This window comes from Fopius arisanus, unplaced genomic scaffold, assembly GCF_000806365.1.
Source record: "Fopius arisanus strain USDA-PBARC FA_bdor unplaced genomic scaffold, ASM80636v1 scaffold00195, whole genome shotgun sequence".
NCBI lineage: Eukaryota > Metazoa > Arthropoda > Insecta > Hymenoptera > Braconidae > Fopius > Fopius arisanus.
This window is the reverse complement of record NW_011887934.1, coordinates 119312-136324: the sequence shown is the minus strand read 5'-3', so window position 1 is coordinate 136324 and position 17013 is coordinate 119312. Positions and strand designations below refer to the sequence as shown.

Genomic DNA, 17013 nt, shown 5'->3' with positions numbered 1-17013 from the left:
GGAAGTTTTCACTGAAATCGAAAAATTCGATAAATTTGAACAAGTATCAGGGGAGCATAACAATCGAGGAAGTTTTCACTGAAATCGAAAAATTCCTTAAATTTGAAAAAGTATCAGGGGAGCATAACAATCGAGGAGGTTTTCACTGAAATCGAAAGATACGATAAATTTGAAAAAGTATTAGGGGAGCATGACAACTGAGGAGGTATTCACTGAAATGTGGAAATTCGGAATTTTTGAAAAAAATATCAGGGGAACATGAAACTCGACGAGGTATTCACTGAAATGTGAAAATTCAAAATTTTTGAGAACGTATTAGTGGAGAATGACAATTGAGGAGGTATTCACTGATATGTGAAAATTCAAAATTTTTGAAAACGTATCAGGAGAACATGAAAATGCAGGAGTTATTCACTGAAATTGAAAAATTCGAAATTTCAATTTCTGTTAATACCTACTCGATTTTCATGCTCCCCCGATACTTTTTCAGAAATTCCGAATTTTCAAATTTCAGTGAATACCAATTTCGTAAGGCAGAAAATAACATTCACCCCGTCGACTGATCCCCCTGACAGCGCGACTGCTACTGAGGCAGTAACTGAGTCGGCTGACGGGCAGACACCCCACCATTGGGGGTTTGAGTGACCCCATTGGTATTGCAGTACTGCACCCCAAGAGTGGGAGTGGGCCACACGCAGTGGTGGGGTGTCTACCCGTCAGCCGACTCGGTAACTGTCTCTGTAGCAGATCCGTTGTCAGGGGGATTAGCGGACGGGGTGAATATTATTTTCTGCGTTACAAAATTAATATTCCCTGAAATTAAAACATTCGAAATTTTCAAAAAAGTATTAAGGGAGCATGACAATTTGAGGAGGTATTCACTGAAAGTGAAAAATTCAAAATTTTCAAAAATGTATCAGGGGAGCATGAAAATTGAGCAGATATTCACTGAAATTTGAAAATTCGGAATTTTTGAAAAAATATCAGGGGAGCATGACAATCGAAGAAGTTTTCACTGAAATCAAAACATTAGAAATTTTTGAAAAATTATCAGTGGAGCATAATAATTGAGGAGGTATTCACTGAAATGTGAAAATTCGAAATTTTTGAAAAAGTATCAGGGGAACATGAAAATCGAGGAAGTATTCACTGAAATTGGAAAATTTGAAATTTTTGAAAAAGTATCAGGGCAGCATGACAATTGAGGAGGTATTCACTGAAATGTGGAAATTCGGAATTTTTGAAAAAGTATCAGCGGAGCATGACAATTGCGGAGGTATTCACTAAAATGTGGAAATTCATAATTTTTGGAAAAATATCAGGGGAACATGAAAATCGAGAAGGTATTCGCTGATATTGAAAAAATTTAAATTTTTGAAAAAGTATCAGGGGAACACGAGAATCGAAGAGGTATTCACTGAAATTGGAAAATGCGAAATTTTTTAAAAGGTATGAGGGGATCATGAACATCGAGGAGTGCCACATGTCGCACCTAATCATTCTAGCTCTAAAGCAATATGATAATTACTATCAGGACCTAATCAGAATCAGCTGGAAATTATTCAATTAGAAATGCCCTATTTATCACCAACTAGTGTGTTGAAAGCATTTGTGTATTTAATATTACATTATTGCAATTTATCTTCTGAACCCGTCGCTTTCTGGCTGATCCGTTTTTAACGGGTTCAATAAATGCACCTCGAACTTTAAATAATTCCCCTTTTTCCTTGAAAATTCGGACGCGAGAGATAATGCTTGACAGTTTTAATTAGAGATTTGTTTCATATGGCTCCTGTAAATAACTGGAAGTGTGAACTTTTTCGGAAAAATTCCTTAAACTGTACCGTAATATTTTTTCATCTAATAAAATTCGACACTCGTTTTATTTTGCAGTGACATAATCGGGAAGTAATCCATTATTTTGGATTATTTTCAAGATAACAAGTAAAAAATTAACACTTTGGAAAATAGATGCTGGTCAGATATTGCCGCTGATTGTTCCAGGCGAATAAGTATTTAGTTTCGATGAATTATCTTTTGTTATTTTGTACGAGGTAGTGGCGAAAAGGGGGAATGGTTGAGCGCGGTTGGGTTCCGGCTGGTAGTCACCGGAAGTATTCTCGACTCACCTCGAACCGCAGATTAAAAAAATGCCTAGGTATGACACACATTGCTACCGTTGTTGTCCCTTTTTTATTGATTACCCTTTAATAAAAATGAATTATTTCCGTCAATACTCACCTTATTAATAATATTCTATTCCTTCATTGCAAAATTAATTTGATAATTAAAGAATAGAATACTAATATTATGGATATGAATTGAAATTCTTTATTGATATTAAAACGTGTCATCGGAAGGAATGAATAATGAAAGATTAGAGGCGGAGAAAGTTTAGAAGATGAAAGAGTCTAGAAAATGGCTGAAACAATAGCAAAAATGAAGTATTGCTACAGAAAGATGCTTCTCAGAATTTCTCATCTGGAAATTGGTACTGCACACTTCCCAAACTAAAAAAAAATTATAATGCAAAAATTAAGCATCACAATTGATTTATTTACAGATTGAAAAAGCAGAAGAAAATTTACTAGAATTCTCACGTTGTTTGTTTAATGAATAAATGAACCTGAAAAATGAAATCTTATTAAATATTGAAGAAAATTCACTGTTTTATCCACAAAAAAATCAGGATTTCTAACTGGAAATTTGAAGAGCAATTTTCTTGGAGTGTAATAGATTAGTTCTTTAATGATTACGAAGAGAGAAAATAATAGGAAAATGACGAGAGTGCATGGGCATGACTCACTGATTTCAGCGCTCCTCTTCAAGGTTTCTCACGCTTGCACGTATTGCAATACGATTACTCCGGTATATTACTATCTCTCAGCACTATAAATACTCGATATAGGCCTCAGGGCAACAGACTGTTGTACGGAAATCAGTACGTAAAGACCTTGCTGGGTATACTTTCCATTATTCAACTATCATGCAATTCGTTGCGCCGTTTGAGCCATTCAGACAATCTCCAAGCGTTGCCAGTAGCACATTATATTAACGACTGTGATACACTCTGCAGGTATACACATCACTACGCCTATAATCCTTTAACGTCAGCCGGCATTTTATAGCAAGCATGCCTTTCATGTGCGACAAATCGCAGAACAAATACTCATATTTCATTATCCTCATTTCGTTAGATTCTTTAAAAAACCTTCAAATCGAAATTAAAACTAATTAACCATGGTGAAGGGTTTAGAAAAAACAGCCACATTTTTCTTTTTTTTTCCTGCGAAATGGTTAAACTATTGGGAATGGTGTAGGACAACCTAGACTGATGACGAGCATAGTTTATTTGTTGTAACGTTTTTTAAAGAGGTTATTTCAGTAGCGAAGTGGTAGAATCGGATTGTACATTTGTTCGAGGCCACTATTTAGTCAGATCAATTTACGACTTCGCAATAGATTTGACCAATCGAGCAATCGACGTAATTCATTACATGAATTCAAAGAAGTGGCAGGTGAAATGAGGAGTTGGAGGCTTGAACAATACCTCAGTACTCATTTTATTCATTAGAAACTATTGCTTTTTGTAAGAGAAAAGATATTGTTGTGATACTGACTATTAATGTATGTTCGCTCATCACTCGGACAGTCATTGTCGTAGTGAAAAGTTGCCCCGGGGTATCGGACACATTAAATTTCTCCTCAGTGTGTTAAAGCCCGTGAGAATGAAAGTGCTGTGAGTTTGAAGTTATTTATTTTCATTTATACATCGAAACAGTGACGTTTTAATTGATTGATGCATCCCGTCTTGGAGTAATTCGAGGCAATGACATTCTAAAAGTGTGATTACATAGTATAAGTATACGATACACATCTGTGCGCATCTGGGTCACGCAACAGACTGAATGATTTACCTTTTCGTACCTGAGAGTTTTCAAGTCTTTAGTAAATACCAGTCAGGCATATTACGCTGCAACCGAGAGTGATAATTTTTTTTTCAAATGTCAGTATTGGTTCTCACTGTTGAGTAATCTGTTGTCCGTCGGATACCATTAGTGTTTCCTATGAATGACCTCTAGAAGATTGACTATTTTTAACAACATTTTTTACAAAGTTAAAGAAACTTCTACACTATGAAAAATAATAAATAATAAATATAATAAATTTTTAATTATACGAGTTTGAATTGAATTTTAATTAATAACAATCTGTGGATTTTCCATTTACCTTGAAGATTTAAGAAAATCGGGGTTTTCATGTTAAATTATTTTTCATTTTTCGGTAATTAGTTAATTAATGTGAGCCACTATTTTTTTAACACAATTTTTTAAATGAAAATTCAACAGGAATTTCATGTCCGTTTGTTGTTGTTAACGATTTGAAGGTTTTTTACCTGAAATTTCAAGTGTAATTTTCCAACAAGTTATTGACATTCCTCCTTGCGAAAATTCCGTTCATCTTCTCCAGAAAACCATTCACTTTATAATGAACCCGATATTGACCCCAGTCAAATATTTTACTTTAAGATAAAGTCCCTGATGAAAATTACAATTGAATCTCAAACTAGTGGTGGAGAGCGAAAGCTTGAATGTTCAAACTGCAGCTCTAAGATCTGGAGTAGATGGTAACTTCCGTCTTACGGTAAATCGAACGAGACTGCGGTCAAGTTTATCACAAAGAAAAAAAAAATGACGGTGGGAAGAAGTAGGAGTATCAATGGATCAATGTCCCTTGGGAGAGGATTAGAAAGAATCATTTATGCTCCAAAGAGCAAGCGATCTCTCGTTAAAAAATGTAGTAATAAAAAATATAGAAGGCACACTAAGAAAAAAAGATTCTTATCGAGGATGCATTTACTCGCAAGAAGTATGTATAGTATGTATATGTTTCCAATTTGAGAATTTGAAATATATAAATATATATCTTATATTCTCTTCACACATGATCGAATGAATTTGGAGAATAATGAGGGGAGAAAACCACAAATGGAATACATACTTCTCGCAAGTACATGCATCCTTTATAACAAATCTTTTTGTTTTCTCATTATACCTCATATATTTTTTATTATTAAATTTTTGAACGAGAGTTTTTAAATTCTCAAATTTGAAATCTTATTGAATTAAAATTTCTGGTCCGATTTTTTGATATTTTTTGAATTTTTATAACGCACGTTGAGAATTTTTCTAAAAAACTGAAATAATTTACCATTAAATTGCAAAACTAAGTCAAATCAAGAATAAAGGTGAAATCAAAAATCGGGTAGGATTCAATCCTTGTGGGGTTGACACCAGCTGTATTCTAGCTGTGAACCCTGCGCGGGAATCGTTAATGAAACCTGAAACTCGTGTGGTATATTACAAGTACATATTTCTTTTCCTAACTATTTTTATTTGGAACTATAGAAAAATGGAATGGGTTTTTGATAAATTTATGAAATCGGTGTAATCCTTCATCCAGAGAAAATGTCAGCTTTGAGATAAAAGAAGAGACTAGCTTGATAACGAAAGCGATACAGATTCGACTCTCTGAAGTGTAATCTTGATCCGAACGTCTCTGAAGCGGAACGATTGGGAAAGATCGATCACCGTGAGAGACAGAATCCTTGGGTGTCGATTGAGTATCATGTTGCCACTGCTCTCGCACAATATAACATTCGATTTGGGTGGCAAAGTGAATACGACAGGCACTTCAAGAACAGAATTTAAAATTACGACTGAAATTAACGTTCTACCGCGAAATCGGTTACCAATCAGTCTATTTTTAATCCGTTCTCCACCACATAATCGGGATTAATTTGATTAATTGTCGTAAGGACAAGTCATTTAAATGCTAGATTGGTTTCAAATTGGATTCCATTCCAGATCCTCTTGAATGGTATTAGATTCTCCGACGATTCGATATGTAATCCGATTGGAATTTCGTTGTAAAGTAAAATATCTTGTGTTTTGTCTTTCCAGCTGGAACAGCCGCAGAAAGAGGATATTTTGGCCCTTGGAGAGTTTGCAAACTCCTGCTTTACAACCGAGAGAGATGCGGTCAGAACTTCTCGAGGTTTCAACCAGTGTGTAAGTCTTCATGTTTATCAATTTCCTAATTCTGTTGCACAGTTCGACATCGAAATTATTACTACTTATCACTCCTTCAAAGGAGTTACTATTACAACTATTATGGGTTATTCCCCACATTACGAAGATTATTAAAAAATTCTCGCAAATTCTATTCCATTCTGAAAAGGCTAAACCGTGGAACTCGCAAATTATCGATATCGGAAGCGGTTCGCAATCGTTTGAGGCGACTAATTTGAATTGACAATTCATTCAATTTTGATATTTGCAACCGTGACTTTTATTATATTATATATTACCTATTTATTCTTCATTTGCTATCAGTTTCGACAGTCCATTTAAAGCAATCCTTATCATGAAAGCAGAGATACGTAAATGAAGTTCGCCTGAGTCGAAACTCGTAAGACTGATTCCCTATTGGTCAACTCGAATCCGAAGTCGAAATTCGAATTCGGCGCACGGAGTGCGCAGTAGATCTCGTGTATCAAAAACTGTAAAGTTTTATTATCGGAGTCAACCATCTGCATTCACACCAATAGGATATTCATAAAATGTAGCCAATTTTATTTTTTTTTAAGCATTATTGAATTACTTTGATACCGCTTAAAAAATTTCAGAAATCTCAGAATACGAATAACTAGAAGAATTATTTTTTCAAATATTTCTAATACATAAGGTCAATACGATCATCGTTAACTCGAGGATTTTCCCTACTTTACCGGCTAGTCGATAACAAGATCATCGATAACTGATTTGACCCAGGTATTCATTTTTGGAATTTTCACAATTTTGCCATCGTCCCCCCTCCCAACCTCCAGGCTAAATTGGTTCAATAATTTGCAACCTTTTTTGGTTTTTGCAATGATTTCCCAATTTTCGCGATTTCGCGACACAAATAAAAACAGTTCGTTGCAAATTTCAATCATTAATGTATGTGTTCAATAAATCGATGCTTTTTTTTCTCGGTGTATGATTTAGTCGAATTGTGCACATTTTCCTTTATTCTCTCTATTTATTTTTTGATTAACATATTCAGTTATTAACATTTGTAGTGGCAGTATGGGTGGCAGGATTAGTGGCAGTAGGAGCCACCTGCACCCTGGCCATTCTGGTGGGTCTAGCTGTTCTACAATTAGCAATGGCTTCCTCAGCGAAACGTGTCGTCATTTCATACGGTTCAGCTGTCATCGGCAAAGTGGCTCTTGCAACACTAGCTAGTAAGTATTCCTGTATTAGTCAGACAATCAGTTGAAAGGGAGGGGCAGAGATGGAAAATGAGGAGTGGGATTCATATGACTGGAGAGACATAGTGAAAGAGATGTGAATTCTCCTCGGAACACACAAAAATCTAATCGTTAATTATGATTTCGAATTGTTCAATTAAGGGTTTGAAAAGCTAAATTACAGGATTAAAGATAAATATTTTCATGAGAAAAGTTATTACTTTGACAAGTCAGTTTATTTGGCAATAATAATTTAATTTGATTTTTGTAGTATAAGCAATTTTTTTCTCAGTACGAGAGGAAAAAAATTAATTAGGAGATTGAATAGGCCATTTATAAAGTTCGACCTTGTAAATTGCAAAATTACAATCCGCAAATTATCAAATTAAGAACATAAATTATGAGATGAATGATAAAATAAATAAAATTTAACGCAGATTAAAAAAAAATTAGTTGGAACTCATCCGCGGTGTGAACGATCGTAAATTCGGCGAGGACGTTATCAAAGGGCACCTCGAAAGTTCCCTGGAAAATATTCATTGACTTATTCACAGAAAATCTACATAAAAGATACAATTAAGCAACAATTTTACACTTTTGTAATGAAAAATTTCTAATGACCACTTTTTACAGGTGAAAAATAAAAATGAAAAGTTAATAACTGCGTGGCCTAGATTAACCATAATTGTAGGTAGGAAATTGAATATCAAGTGACCAATATCAGTCTTCCGTTACAGATGTAAACCGACCTGCTATCTGATCATTCACCTTCTCTTTCCGACACGTACATCTCTTACACCAGTTCCATAAAGTTTAAATACAAAAACTCATCCTCTGGTTTTTGCGATTGAATGAAATTACAGAACGAGCTAAAGTAAATATCCATTACATGCGCTGGGAATGCAATTCCGCAGTATGGAAGACAATCCAGTGGATTTTCCCGCAACTAGTTTACCTCGTACTTACTCCCACACGGAATTATCCCTCGCCGAGGCTCTCAAGCCATAGTTCTTTATCTCCTTGGGCTGAATACCAGGCCCTAATTATAAACATTAACGATTTTATACATTAATGAACTTGAGTTTGAAAAAAGAGCATTCACCACCCACGGGAAATCTTTCGATATTTTATTCAGAGTCTTTTAATTTTCTTATTTTTCATTCTAGCTTGCCTCTCGATCGTTGCTGCCAGTTTGTTTGCTCTTCAGACGGACGATCGAGCAAACAGTTTTGTTGTAACGAGAGGTGAAGCCTTTTACATGCAGGTAAACATCGACAAATTACTCTTTCTCAAAATAATTATTTAAAATATTGAAAATAACAAAAATAACAAAAGTCGTTGGAGTTTTTCAATGAAAGACATTTCGAATTCTACTAAACTTCAGTGAATTTCTCGTTTATCTTGGAAATTCAAGAAAATTGGCGTTTTCATGTTTAATGATCATTTATTTTTCAATGAAAATTTCAATTTTCTGAGTCGTCGTGAAAATTCAATCGATTCAACATTGAAAACCACATACACTTTGTGGACCCGAAAATAGAGAATTTTCTGAATATTGAAGATATTAACTCTTTTATCGATCAAGAATTCCCAAGAATCTTCATGTCACTTCATCATTGTTAAAAATTTCAAGTTCTTTTTACTTGTTATTTCAAGTGTAATTCGTCAACAGTCCAGCTTCAGTTAACAATCTACGTCAGACTTCTGCGAGTGATGGATCATAACGATCCATTATCCCCGAAGTTGAAGAAATACCATTGAATTTAATACTTCTGTCTCCGCTTACTGAAATGAAATTTCGTGATGTATTTGTTCAGCGCGTTCCAAAATCAATACATCGTATCACACACGGTGTACTGTGAGAAAAGTGCAGCCTTGAAAATTGAAAGCCACATAAACAATAACACCGGAAGTTATGTTAATATCATGAATTGAGTAGCGCAGTTAGAACTTCCAGGGATAATTCATTCGACATGATTTATTAAGTTTTTTTCCCCCAATCGTTATCGTCTGTTTAAGACTCATTAAAATCATCAGTTCATCAAAAAGTTTCACTCCCCCAAAACCCAGACTAACGGTATAACAATTAGCGGCCGATCTATAATAAGTTTCGTCGATTAACATCCAAGTGCGGTTATTTAGTACTCGAATTTCTCCACTGGATTTTGCAGTTCAATTGACACGTTTTCAAAAAATTTATTGAGTTGGCACATGATGTGGAGACGCACATCTGTCTAAATATTCCATCAGGAGATTGATAAGACTGCATGATATCATTTGAAATGAAGAAACCACACTAATCACATAAAAAATTATGGTTCCACAAGTACTTAACTCCAAGGTCGTGGGTTATCGAACAATTTGGAATAATACAGTATGGGTAACGCCATGACAATTGTAATGGTTTTCTGGGTTTCTCCAGCGTTTGCTCAAGGACAAACAGCACGATAACACTAGAGATTGCGTAATTTCCGGGTCGCGGATCGTTTACTCCAGCATAAAGGCCACTTTGATTTCCAATGTGAACAATCAGTGCACGTGGGGGTGTGTATGTGTTTATGTGTGCGTTAGACTATAAGAATGAACAAAATGAAAATGCTAAGGCGAGTTGTGAGGTTGTCATGAGTCGTTGAGGAACACCTGGGGCACCTGTGGATGTTCGTGATCCGCAGGTGCCCTCTCGATTCTTAATTATCATTGTTGCTTATTTCGCGCCATCAATTGTTATGTGAGTGGCATTATCAATGTGCTTGAAAGCCGATTAATAACGTCGAGCAATTCTCAGCTCGATAATCGTCCATCGAGTTCGTTGCTATTCGCATCCGGTTGGTGTTCGTACTTGTGGATTATTCAAGTTATGTAGGTGGAATGAGTGTGAAAAGACGGAGGAGTTTGTTGATGGAGGCTAAGGATGATTTGTCTTTAGAAAGAAAGCAGAGGCAGAAGCAGGGGAAGGTACATTATTGCATTAATCACCCGCATTTTCTCGGTATACATTTCATTCAACTTCAGAATTATCTTTTAAAACTTACTTGTATTACTTCTGAATCTTTTTTATTTGCTTTATTTTTTTATTTTCCTTTCTGCTATTGATTTTATTCATTGACAATGCACGAAAAAAATATACTTCAATCAAGTATATATTTTTTTTTTATACTTAATTTGAGTTTATACGTGCTACATAAGATGAGTATATTTTATTATTCTTGATTCTACTAGTTCAATATTGTAGATCATTTTCCGGATTTTTCGACGATTTCTAAAATTAAAATTTTGAGACTCTCTTCATTACTTGTATTGAGGAGGCCTAATCAATTTTTGTATCTACCTTTGAATATTTTCATAAATTTAATGGGGATGAAAATCTGGGGATGACACAACAACTGTTTGTAAGCGAATTCCGCGAACTCATGTATATCATGTGTATTTTTTAAACAAAAAAACGGCAGGCTTTGATATGTGAAAGTATGAGCTGACTGAGTGTGACAACGATTTTTTAAAGAAAGATCAGTCTCCTTCCAGTCTAGTAAAATTGCATGCTGATGTTATCTGGATGTGTTTATCCATACAAAGACATTTTTTATTATAAATAAAGCGATATTATGTTAGGATGGGGTAAAAGGTTCTTTGTATATCTTTTGTAGTCATCGTGGGTACTCACCCCTTAATGCAGTTGAATGAAGCGAGAACCTATTACAAGATTGTTGTGCTTGCATTAGCATTTGAATTCGCGGGAGGGCAATCAAATTGAATCCAATGGAAATCTGTATTAAATATTCCGCAGGTCAAGGCTCGGCGTTATCAGGCGGAGTAAAATTTTCGTTCGAGACTAGTGAAGCAGTTCTATCTTATTTCGTTCGTTTAAGTGAGAACGTGCCCCCCTTTCTTTATCAAGAGAATTGATATCGATTGGTATCGATTGGTCTAGTGTTGCCTTGGTGTTTCTTGTGGCATCTTGTATCAAACAAAATGAAATAATCCTGAAGGATTTCCTCGGTGTCCCTGTAACAGACATTTCGACTTGATTGGCTCATTCATCCCCTTACTGAGATCGCTATTTATCGTATTCTGTGGATTGTGCTTTTGCACCTACATTGGCTGTTTTCAGAACCCACAATTCATACCAGAAGAACATGTGTTGCGAGAGAAATTGTTCTCGATGCTGGAGCTGCGTTCAAAGCAAAATGAGAAATATAATGAGTTACTAGGGGCGATACAGCTCTTGAGGGGCGGCCAAAGCTATTCATCACATATATTCTCTGAGTGAATCAATTTTCTGACTATTGTATACTGTTCGCACCGAATGCATAATATCTATGTGAAATGGATATTAATTATACGCGGATATATTCTGGCCATCAATGCAATATGTCAAGTATATACTAGATACATGTCAATACCGTTACTACGTAAATTTATTCGGGATGTATGGGGTATTTCATCGAGTACCATCTTGTAACACCGATTTTTTTGGGTGTCGGAATTCTAAGATGGTGTGCATACTCACTGTCGAGTACTGCGTATGAACTTTAACATCAATGATTTACACTGACAAATACTCGGAATAGAATAATAACTGATTCAAATAAAAATTCCGTAATAGTAATCCCCTTTTTCTTGATTTTCTCCGTTCGCTTCAGTGGGTGCAAGAGGAAAATAATTGCGCAACGCGTCAGTTGATCTCAACAAATTTTCCACTTCAAAGAGCGAGATTCCAATTAATTATCTCAGTTTTGAACGGCAAATTTCCAATAATTTTACTTCGATTATTATCATTGAAATGAGATTTCTTTTTGATTTACGTTACGTCAAATTTCGTAGGACACTTTCTACGATAAAGTGTTGATCTGAAATCCTCTGGTCTCGTCTCCTTGATGCGTGTCAATTTCCCTCTACCTTCTGTCACTTTTATAACCTTTGAAATATGTTCTTTTCCAGTTAGGAGCGATCGCCCTGAATTTGGGGGTTCTTGTGTCGTCGATATATGAGGGTATCTATGCGAGGCGGGGTGGAGACCCTACGAAATTGAGAGACATTGCTGATATGAGATCAACCACCATCAATAATCCAGGGTATCGGGAGCATCCGCCTACGAATGGTGAGTGTTTTTTTTTTTCAATTTCCTTCAAAATTACGTTTCAACTGGAAATATATCATATTCATTCGGTGATAAATTTACTGGTATCAACTGCGGTTTTGTATATACACACGAAAAAACTTGAATGTCAATTACAATTTCCGGACTGACAAGCTAAATCACGAAATTAAAATGATATATCCCACATTAAAAATATATATCCCGAAATATATGCCAATATAATATCCGGATAAATGTCGCACACATTTCCACAAATAATGCATTATCCGAGATATATTTTTGATATATCTGTGCACAAATATCTCACCGCTCGCGTTCAAAATATATTCAAACTGTGGGTTTAATATATTTGAGATATAATTGTGCCAAAAAAACTGCATTTCAGAATTTTTGGATTATATATCTTTTTTTTCCTTGCGGGATTTCGCATCAAGTAGGGGGTTGATTCAATTTTTGACCCGCGTGAGGTTTACAAACCGAGCCGAAGATCAGGTTTGTAATTATGTATGAAAAACGAAAATTACGCGTGAGTGCCGTTATATTTTATATTTCAATGTGCAGCCACCGGCAGATTATGCGCGGAGAGCAAAGCTAATTGCACTCTAAAGTGTAAACGTTTACCAAACTGAAAACGTAATTTACTAGTTTGAGAAAGAAAATTAGGAAATTAAAACTGGCAATTACGGGGTTTAATCTCACAAATTGCCATTCTAATATCGTTTATAGGTATTTGAATTTTTTAATTCACAAGTTTTTGACTGTAATTTATATTCCACTCTTTATAATTAATACTCACTTTTCTCCTTCTGTAAATATCTGCAAAATGCCTAAAATGAGGAAAGAAATTATTTTTACTTTTTCAAGATCAATACACGATTTATAATACATATTGATGATAAAGTGGCGTATAATTTTTGGGGTTTCTGAATAACGAGGAATTGGCAGTGGATTTAAATTGGCAGTGGCGAAACAGTTTGCATAAATATTATGTTCACAAATTCCTAGAAAGACTTTACATTACCGCCGATGGCTTCCAAGAATTTCATAATTGCTCGTTCAATATTCTCCCCATGGATCTCGTTATTAGTAAACAAAGAGAATTTTCTTGGTCTCGGTTAGCATATCACGAGAGAACTTTCGTTGTCTTGGAAAATTGCTCTGTCCCAGGGAATTTGCTCAAGCGACAGCCAAAACAATGGGCCAACCACTGGTGAAGAACCACTTAACTAGGCTGTCGGAGGCACCTACTCTACTCTCTTATCACTCCCTCATGTTTCTCAATATAACTCCCCCGTACCTAGGGGGAGTTTCTTCCAACGACCTCGCATTCATCTAATTGACGTTTTTAAACATTCAGCAAGGGTAAACAGAAAGGGGCTTCATTTCATCAACCGTGAAAATGTATTTTCTTTCCTTGGGGTTGTGGAAGACAATTTTCTTCATTTTGAATATTTATCAAATTGGCGAACGTTCGACTGAACTTAATGCTTCGAGTGTAGCTTAACTTTATCGGCTTCAATTTCATCGAAGGCAACCCCTCATTTCATAGAAGTCACGTTTCACCACTATTTCAGCTCATCTCCAACACTTGGTTAAGTGGCACTTCGTATAAATGATGTTTTTACTTGCGAACGGGAGCATTGTGTTCGACAAATCCACAATTTCCGGTATTTCCTCCGGATGACTAATTTTATTCGCAAGCTCGAATATTGTAGATTGGATCAACGCCTGAATTTGATTAATTATTAAACTTAATGTATTTGTCATTATGTTTTATTGTAGAATGAAAAAGCAAGCATGACGAATATATTGAATATATTGTTATACAGATTTTATTTATCGAATATATTTTTTTTGCACGTACACCGATATGATGATCACAGACGCGTAAAGTACGCTCCAAATACTAGTGACAATGAAAATCAACTAATATTTGGATTATCATCATAGGTGGAAGCATATCAATGACTGATGCAAGTGGAAAACCCTACGGACCAGGTGCTGGAAACGGCTCAATGGCCTCCGTGACGACCTCAGCAAGTGTAGGAAGTACAGCTTCACCCCTGAGAAGTTCATTAAAGAAGCCAAAACCCCTTGGAATCCAAAATCCTGGATTCTCAACGCACAGTCCAACACTGACGAGAAATGGATCTCAAAAGAAAGTCCGCATTCAAACCCACTCGACAGAAGTTTAAAATATCAAGTAGAAATTTTCTGCATAGCAGCGGAGGAACTAATCAAAAACGCGTTGTGATAGTGGAGACTTCTGAATACGTAGTATTCCATTTTTTTTTTTTAAATTCATGATAAAGTTATTTCGACGAATACTCGTATCTCATTCTCCAATCTTAATACGTGTGGAGTTAAGGATATTTGTAATTTTTTTCGATGATTACAAAATTTATCGCATCCGTCCATAGCCCTAAGTAGGCAGCTACATAATATAATAATCTTGTCGTCAAACGACTCGATAAAGAAGATTTATATAAATATATATATTTTGTTGGGAGCCTTCTAATATATACAAATATCAAATTGTTTACATATTCATCACATTTAAAACGCGATTTACAGTGACATTTGTCAAATAGATATATATGTACAAGAAATTGAAATTTCATAATCGCGTTTGTATGTAGAAAAACACGTCACATTCATGAGTGAGATAATAATTAAAACAAAAAAACTATTGATATTGATATTAAGTATTGTTTTTGTTATTAACTATAGGAAGAATCTACTTCTTTTTCTGTGAATTTTCTGGCATTTTTCCCCTCAATCCTGTTATCCAAATACATATTATTAGATATTGGGATCTGCGATGGAGACGTGCATTAATTTTAACGTGGGTAAACCCAAAGAAATAGCGAAAGAGAGTTTTCTTTCCCAGATAACAATTTTTTGTTAGTATCATCCCAAATCTGATAGGGCATCGGCAATTCATCCAAAAATTGTCGACATACTCTTTTCAAACTCACTAAAACGACCCTTAAAGGGTTAAGGGTTGTTTTCGTGAGTTTAAGAAGTCAATGAAATAATTAAAAATGAGAATGTTTACACAAGAAATTTGTGGATTCGTCGATGGAGAAGATCTGTTTTACACAGATTTCACGCACCAATGTAGATGTAGCTTTGACTGTTTAATTGAAAACCAACCAATTTTCAATGACTGCCTTGATTAATATAATACAATATTCAACTGAGAAAATAAAATAAAATAATGCAAGAACATCGCAATGATGAGAATTAAAGTCTAAATAAATGATATTTGTGATGGAGTAATTTGAGCGGCTTGCTGGCCCAGTCAACTGAAAGATATCAACTCTCCTCTCACTAGTCTTTTGTCGAAGATCCCAATACTACGTATGTTCTATTGAGCAAGTCTGATTGATTACATTAGTAGAAAAGTTTCACATTTGAGTTGAAACATTCAATAAATGTTCAATTTTTAATATCCCCCGCTTGTATCCCCAATGCTAAAAAGGGACAAAAATATAAAAGACATTTGTAGAAAAATTAATTATTTATTCATTCGAATTTACATGTTAAAAACTTAACAAATTGATAACCACCTCTGTGATATGACGATCACACGGGTCTCCTCGCCGGGAGGAGATAGGGACGTCAAATAGTAAAAAAAAAATCAAGAAAGTCGAATAAAATGGTGATAGAAATATTTTGTCACGAAATATTCAACTTCCTAATCAACACTTTGCGCTCGATTGAACGAAACTTGGCAGAGTACGTCAAACACGACGACGAGATCATGTGAATAAACTTGAATGTGCATGAGTGGATGCAAATTCCGTCAGAAAATTTGTCGTTCTTTGGGTGCCGAAGAGATCAATTCTCGACGCTTCCAGACTGGCGTCGTAGTTCCACCGCTGCTTGTTCGTTGAGTTTGGATGGTATTTGTGGTAGAGCTCTGGGAAATCGTGATTGCGGAGGAGGACTTGCCAGCGAGGCTCTCAGCGTCTGGTATATGTCGTGTTTGATGCCTCGAGTCTGTGTATCTTCTCTTTGTATACTTTTTATTGTCATTTGGGCTTGAGATGGAGCCTGTGCCCTTTGACTGTATAGAAACTGCACTCTCGGGTCTCGCATTGTGCAGCATCCTCTCAATGTCAGCGGTTTTAGACCTGGAGTACAGTGTATGTTTAATGGACAACTTAGAATAAGCACCTCATTCTCGTCCTCATTTTTAAACGACTTATGTGTCAAGTAAGACGGGTTAATTACACGTAGAACCATTACCTTCTTAATTATATGGGGAGGCTGTGGCAAAATGGACAGGTCAAAAAAGATATTCGAGAAGAAATGATTTTTAAAAAATCGCTATATCTGGAAATTTGACCAATCGATCCGAAATTTAGAATAGATATAGTCCATATAATACCTAGTACTCTACAAAATTTCATATTTTGAGCTTCAATTTTACACCGTTTTATGGATCTTTCTTCTTCTGAAAATCGAAGAAGCCGCGCACACATACAGCCATACACACGCACATTGACCTGAAACTTCGTATTTTCACGATTCATAATCTTCTACATCATTTTGAGACAAACTTATAAAATTGGAAAAATAATCGATTACAACTTTCATTTGGAAGAAAAAAATC

At 35.4% G+C, this 17013-nt stretch overlaps 2 protein-coding genes across 2 annotated transcripts in view; one reads left to right on the top strand and one right to left on the bottom strand.

Moving 5' to 3' along the window:
* The first annotated feature begins 2073 nt into the window (after positions 1 to 2073).
* On the top strand, positions 2074 to 15881 carry LOC105272520 (uncharacterized). The gene is made up of 6 exons (XM_011314689.1): positions 2074 to 2158; positions 5964 to 6071; positions 7124 to 7288; positions 8461 to 8558; positions 12233 to 12392; positions 14343 to 15881. The coding sequence occupies exons 1-6, from the start codon at positions 2074 to 2076 to the stop codon at positions 14585 to 14587; spliced, it is 861 nt and encodes a 286-aa protein (XP_011312991.1). The 3' UTR covers positions 14588 to 15881.
* Positions 15789 to 17013, bottom strand: part of RhoGAP102A (Rho GTPase activating protein at 102A) — a 26461-nt gene continuing 25236 nt past the window's right edge. Inside the window, exon 11 of the mRNA XM_011314688.1 lies at positions 15789 to 16531. Coding sequence (XP_011312990.1) covers positions 16201 to 16531 — 331 coding nt within the window. The 3' untranslated portion in view covers positions 15789 to 16200. The remainder of the gene's footprint in view (positions 16532 to 17013) is intronic.

Bases quoted from the DNA above. Each gene is read 5' to 3' on its own strand.
- LOC105272520 (XM_011314689.1), top strand. From the start codon at position 2,074: ATGGTTGAGCGCGGTTGGGTTCCGGCTGGTAGTCACCGGAAGTATTCT. The intron at 8,559-12,232 runs GTAAACATCGAC...GTTCTTTTCCAG, and splicing joins GTGAAGCCTTTTACATGCAG to TTAGGAGCGATCGCCCTGAA. The intron at 12,393-14,342 runs GTGAGTGTTTTT...TTATCATCATAG, and splicing joins GGAGCATCCGCCTACGAATG to GTGGAAGCATATCAATGACT.